This window comes from Austrofundulus limnaeus, unplaced genomic scaffold (genome assembly GCF_001266775.1).
Source record: "Austrofundulus limnaeus strain Quisiro unplaced genomic scaffold, Austrofundulus_limnaeus-1.0 Scaffold792, whole genome shotgun sequence".
Classification (NCBI taxonomy): Eukaryota; Metazoa; Chordata; class Actinopteri; order Cyprinodontiformes; family Rivulidae; genus Austrofundulus; species Austrofundulus limnaeus.
This window is the reverse complement of record NW_013953194.1, coordinates 171,973-177,367: the sequence shown is the minus strand read 5'-3', so window position 1 is coordinate 177,367 and position 5,395 is coordinate 171,973. Positions and strand designations below refer to the sequence as shown.

General features: G+C 43.2%; 1 protein-coding gene across 4 annotated transcripts; it reads left to right on the top strand.

Annotated features, from left to right (window-relative positions):
- Nucleotides 1-397: 397 nt before the first annotated feature.
- On the top strand, nucleotides 398-4,395 carry oatx (organic anion transporter X; the record flags this gene model as incomplete). 4 transcript variants are annotated; one of them, XR_001312100.1, is given in 13 exon segments in its annotated part: nucleotides 398-471; nucleotides 546-675; nucleotides 1,191-1,294; nucleotides 1,378-1,532; nucleotides 1,619-1,787; nucleotides 2,076-2,199; nucleotides 2,279-2,394; nucleotides 2,551-2,605; nucleotides 2,736-2,895; nucleotides 3,101-3,209; nucleotides 3,290-3,368; nucleotides 3,521-3,710; nucleotides 3,951-4,043. XR_001312100.1 is itself a non-coding variant. In XM_014028652.1 (13 exon segments), coding segments are annotated over 13 exon segments (1,449 nt in total), but the record flags the coding sequence as incomplete, so codon positions are not given.
- Nucleotides 4,396-5,395: the final 1,000 nt, after the last annotated feature.

Genomic DNA, 5,395 nt, shown 5'->3' with positions numbered 1-5,395 from the left:
TTAGTGACAGAAGGCTGTGATTGGTTGGTTAGTGACAGAAGGCTCTGATTGGTTGTTTAGTGACAGAAGGCTCTGATTGGTTGTTTAGTGACAGAAGGCTCTGATTGGTTGTTTAGTGACAGAAGGCTGTGATTGGTTGGTTAGTGACAGAAGGCTCTGATTGGTTGGTTAGTGACAGAAGACTCTGATTGGTTGTTTAGAGACAGAAGGCTGTGATTGGTTGGTTAGTGACAGAAGACTCTGATTGGTTGTTTAGTGACAGAAGGCTGTGATTGGTTGTTTAGTGACAGAAGGCTGTGATTGGTTTGTTAGTGACAGAAGGCTGTGATTGGTTGGTCTGTGACAGAAGGCTGTGATTGGTTGTTTAGTGACAGAAGGCTGTGATTGGTTGTTTCAGGTGGACATGCAGCAGCTGCTAAAGGTTTTTATTCCTCCAGACTCATCAGGAAATAACCTGGACCGCTGCAGGAGGTAACAGATATGTATTTTCTGTTTTCAGTGGTTATAAATATTTGTCATCATTTCCTGTTGCACCTGTTGTTCAGGTATGCTCATCCTCAGTGGCACCTGTTAGCCACAAACAGCACAGCTAATGTTAGCGATCTACAGACTGAAGGATGTGTGGATGGATGGACCTTCAACCAATCAGAGTTTTTTACCACCACTGTGTCTGAGGTAATTCCAACAATATCATGTTACTGATATGAACATGACAGCTCAAATATAAACAAGAAGACCAGTCCAGGTGCTGCAGCAGGTGGACATTTAACAGACTGGTGAATAATAGTGAAGGTAGGTGTGACGTTAGCAAACATAGAAGGATCTGCTGAATGTTAATGACAGCTGTGATTCTTAATGAGATGGTGATGTCATAAATAACATAACTTTTATTTGTTTCTATTTTTCTTCCCCCACCTCCTCGCTGTTTTACCTGCATTTCTGTTTTCCTGTCGTCTCTTTTCTGTCTGCTGCCACTTGTTTCTGTTCCTTCCTGTCTGTCCACACACCTGTCTGTCCACACACCTGTCTATGTCCACACACCTGTCTATGTCCACACACCTGTCTGTCCACACACCTGTGCATGTCCACACACCTGTCTGTCCACACACCTGTGCATGTCCACACACCTGTCTGTCCACACACCTGTCTGTCCACACACCTGTGCATGTCCCTGCACCTGTATCTCTCAGTGGAGCCTGGTGTGCACTCGACGTCCTCTCAAACAGATGATTCAGACTGTTTATATGGGTGGAGTTTTAACAGGTGCTATAATCTATGGCAGCCTGTCGGACAGGTGAGAATTTCTGATCTACATGTTCCTCTGTGCAGTTTTTCCAGGTGAACAGCAAACTAAATTATTATCACTTTATCTTTTAGATTTGGAAGGAAGTCTGTCCTTATTTGGTCATACCTGCAACTAGGTGTGCTTGGCTGTAGCTCCGCCCTCTCCCCTTCATACTTGGCCTACTGTGTTTTTAGATTTCTGAGTGGGATGGCAGTGTCTGGGATCATTCTTAATGGATTCTCGCTGAGTACCTGTCCTACAGTTATTTATCTGTTACTTTGTTTCCTCTACCTGTACCTGTACGTTGTTTACTGTCTACCTGTTTGTCCTCAGAGGTGGAGTGGATCCCAACCAAATCAAGGACACTAGTGGGAACGCTCACTTCCTTCTTCTTCACCTTTGGTCAGATGATATTGGCAGGACTTGCCTATTGGCTGAGAGACTGGCGAAAGCTGCAGTTGTTTGTCTGTGCTCCCCACTTCCTGTTCTTCGCTTACAGCTGGTCAGTGCAGCCCAAATGACTGCCTCTGGTTGGGCAGGTGGTTCTGTGTTCACCATTAGTTCTATTGGATTACTTGTATTGTTTCTAAATTGTGGTCTTTTAGTCATTGTCAAGATCATTGCTATGCTTTGCCTGAAACCTTGAAATTAAATTTAAACCAGTTTAACACTATTGTTTCCTTGAATGTAAACTGTTCTTGATTTTATTTAATGATATGTGCTGATTACCTCCTGGCCAGGTTAAATAAAGGAGATTGATTGAGGTGGTCTTTTTTCTTTAATTGGACAGGTGGTATGCAGAGTCAGCTCGTTGGTTGGTGCTGAACCGTCGGTCAGAAGATGCCCTGAAAAGTCTTTACAGAGTTGCCAGAATCAATGGTAAACCAGAGATTAAGGGCAAGCTTACCATCGAGGTAAGGTATCTCCCTGTGTGTTGTATGGTCAATGTTTGTTGTTTGGTTTAGAGGCCAGATTAACACCATATGACTGCAGGTACTCCACTCTCACATGAGCAAGGAGATTGAGTCGAGTCATTCAACGTTTACCGCATTTGACCTTCTGAAGACCAGAAGGATACGACGGATCTCCATCTGTCTGGTTGCTGTCTGGTCAGAAATGTTTTTTTTTTTTGCCTGTTTTCTGCTTACCTTGTTTTTATTTTCTTTAATGATTTGTACTTTGTAACATGTTCAAGTGTACATTTCTGTCTACGTTAAATTAAAGTCTGTTGTAGTTTGACCTGTGCTGGTGTTCACTGTCTGCAGGTTTGCTACCAGTTTTGCATACTATGGTCTGGCGATGGACCTTCAGAAGTTTGGGGTGAGTTCCTTTCAAGCCTTTACTTTTGCATCTGTCACTTGAGGTAAGATGTTAGCTGCAGCACATTTAAACCTTTCCGTTGTTCTCTTGGTTGATTTGTTCTACATTCTCCTCCCATTGGCTGTTTCAGGTGAGTATTTACCTGATGCAGATCATCTTTGGAGCCGTTGATGTTCCTGCCAAATTCTTTGCTCTGGCCATGCTCACTTACATGGGGAGGCGGGTGTCTCAGGTGTCCTGTCTTTTCCTGTCAGCTGTTATCATCTTTGCCAACATCTTTGTCCCTACAGGTGCAGATTCTGGTCCTGGTCTTGGTACTGATATACATTTTTGTCTCGATTTTAGTTTTGTGTAATTAAGGCTTGTGATTCTAAACTCTTGTTGTGATCTGGTCCTARTCCTAATTGTTGTTCTGGTGAGTTTGTACTTATGACTCTGGTCCTAAACACTTGTCCTGGTCCTGATCTACTTTGGTTTCTGCTCTGACCCCTGCAGATATGCAGACACTCAGAACCACACTGGCCTGTCTGGGTAAAGCTTTCACTTCGGCCTCCTTTACCACTGTTTACCTGTTCACCGGAGAGCTGTACCCCACAGTCATCAGGTAGACCACCTGATCTGGAACCAGATCCTCTGCTGGTCACATAACACACTGATCACATGATGTGTGTGCCGTACATTCAGGCAGACAGGAATGGGCTTTGTCTCCACAATGGCGAGAGTTGGCAGCATGGCAGCTCCTGCAGTCCTGATCCTGGATGAGGTGATGTCCCTTATACAAGTCTTAGTCTTGTTTCCATAAAGACTCCATGGTGAAGTAATAAGAGGCAGAAAGAGTCCATCAGACAATCTTCATTTATAAACACCATCACATCATTGTCAACAGATAAAGTTGTTACTGACTGGTTTTCTCAGGTCCTCCCTGTGCTGCCCAGTATAGTTTATGGTGGAGCTGCAGTGCTGGCCAGTGGTTTTGCCTGTTTCCTTCCAGAGACCCTCAACAAGCCGTTGCCTGACACCATTGAGGATGTGGAGGAAAAACGGTAAACTAACCTGTGTTGGTGTTGTCACAGTGTCACCAACACTGGGAAACAAATAAAAACTGGTGAGGGTTATGATACTGTTTTTTGTTATTCAATATTGGGAGTTGGACCAGGTCTATAAGATCTGCTGTAGTCCACTTAACCCTCCTCAAAACCAGCTTGTAGACATCAGGGCTGGAGACTTTCAACAGCTGCTAACATGATGGGTATATGACTATAATCACTAATAACTGTGTGTGTGTGTGTGTGTGTGTGTGTGTGTGTGTGTGTGTGTGTGTGTGTGTGTGTGTGTGTGTGTTTAGGTCCAGAAGAAACTCCTTCAAAAAGCAGGAGGGCATGTCCTTGAAAGAATTGGTGGTCTCTGATGATCCAGTACCCACTGGGGGTATGGTCATGACAGAAGGTCTGGCTTTAAAAGAAACAAAGCATAGAAAATGGTGTGGCCTCAATGCTCTTTAACCAATCAGAACATGCCACATCACAGATTCAGGATCGGCAAACTGGACCTGGACAAATACAACTGGAACTGGACTACAAAGCAAATAGACTAGAGTTTAAAATTGAACCATATTTAAATACAGGTGACTGATTGTAGATCATTAAATGTTTTAAATAAAGCTTCGGATGATGTAAAAAAATCTACAACTGAAAACAGGTCTGAATGTGACTGRCAATCTATATGTGAAGTGATTATTGTATGAGTAACCACTAATGACATCAATCAATAAACAAATGGTGAACTGTAAATGGTCTGACTTTATTAACTCAACAGTTTTTAACCCTGGGTTTTGACTGTCAGGTACAACGCATGAGAATGATTACCTGTCAGACAAAGCAAGGGGAAAAATTCAGGGAGATATAGAATACAATAAACCTTTATAGTCATTGTTCAAAAGCACAATTACAGTTCAGCATATATATATATATATATATATATATATATGCTGCCAGAGGGCCCCACCTCATCAGGGGGTCTGGACTCACTCTCAGAGACAGGCTGAGAAGCCCAGTTCTCCAGGAGAGACTCAGAGTCTCAGAGTTGTTGCTGCTCCTTCACATCCAGAGGAGACAGTTSAGGTGGTTCATCTGGTAAAGATGCCTCCTGGATGTCTCTCTATGTGCTCCAGGCATGTCCCACTGGGACAAGACCCATAAAAAAACCCAGGACATGCTGGAGAGACTATGTCTCTGCTGGCCTGGGAACACCTTGGAGTCCTCCCAGAACAGGTGGCTGGAGAAGTAGAGGTCTGGGCTTCCCTGTTCAAGATGCCCCCGAGACCCATCTGGAATAAACAGAAGATGATGGATGTTTGATGGATGGATGTTTGATGGATGTTTGATGGATGTTTGATGGATGGATGTTTGATGGATGTTTGATGGATGGATGTTTGATGGATGTTTGATGGATGGATGGATGAATGATGGATGATGGATAGATGGATGTTTGATGGATGATGGATGTTTGATGGATGATGGATGTTTGATGGATGATGGATGTTTGATGGATGTTTGATGGATGATGGATGTTTGATGGATGATGGATGTTTGATGGATGGATGGATGTTTGATGGATGGATGTTTGATGGATGTTTGATGGATGGATGTTTGATGGATGTTTGATGGATGGATGTTTGATGGATGTTTGATGTATGGATGGATGAATGATGGATGATGGATAGATGGATGTTTGATGGATGATGGATGTTTGATGGATGATGGATGTTTGATGGATGATGGATGTTTGATG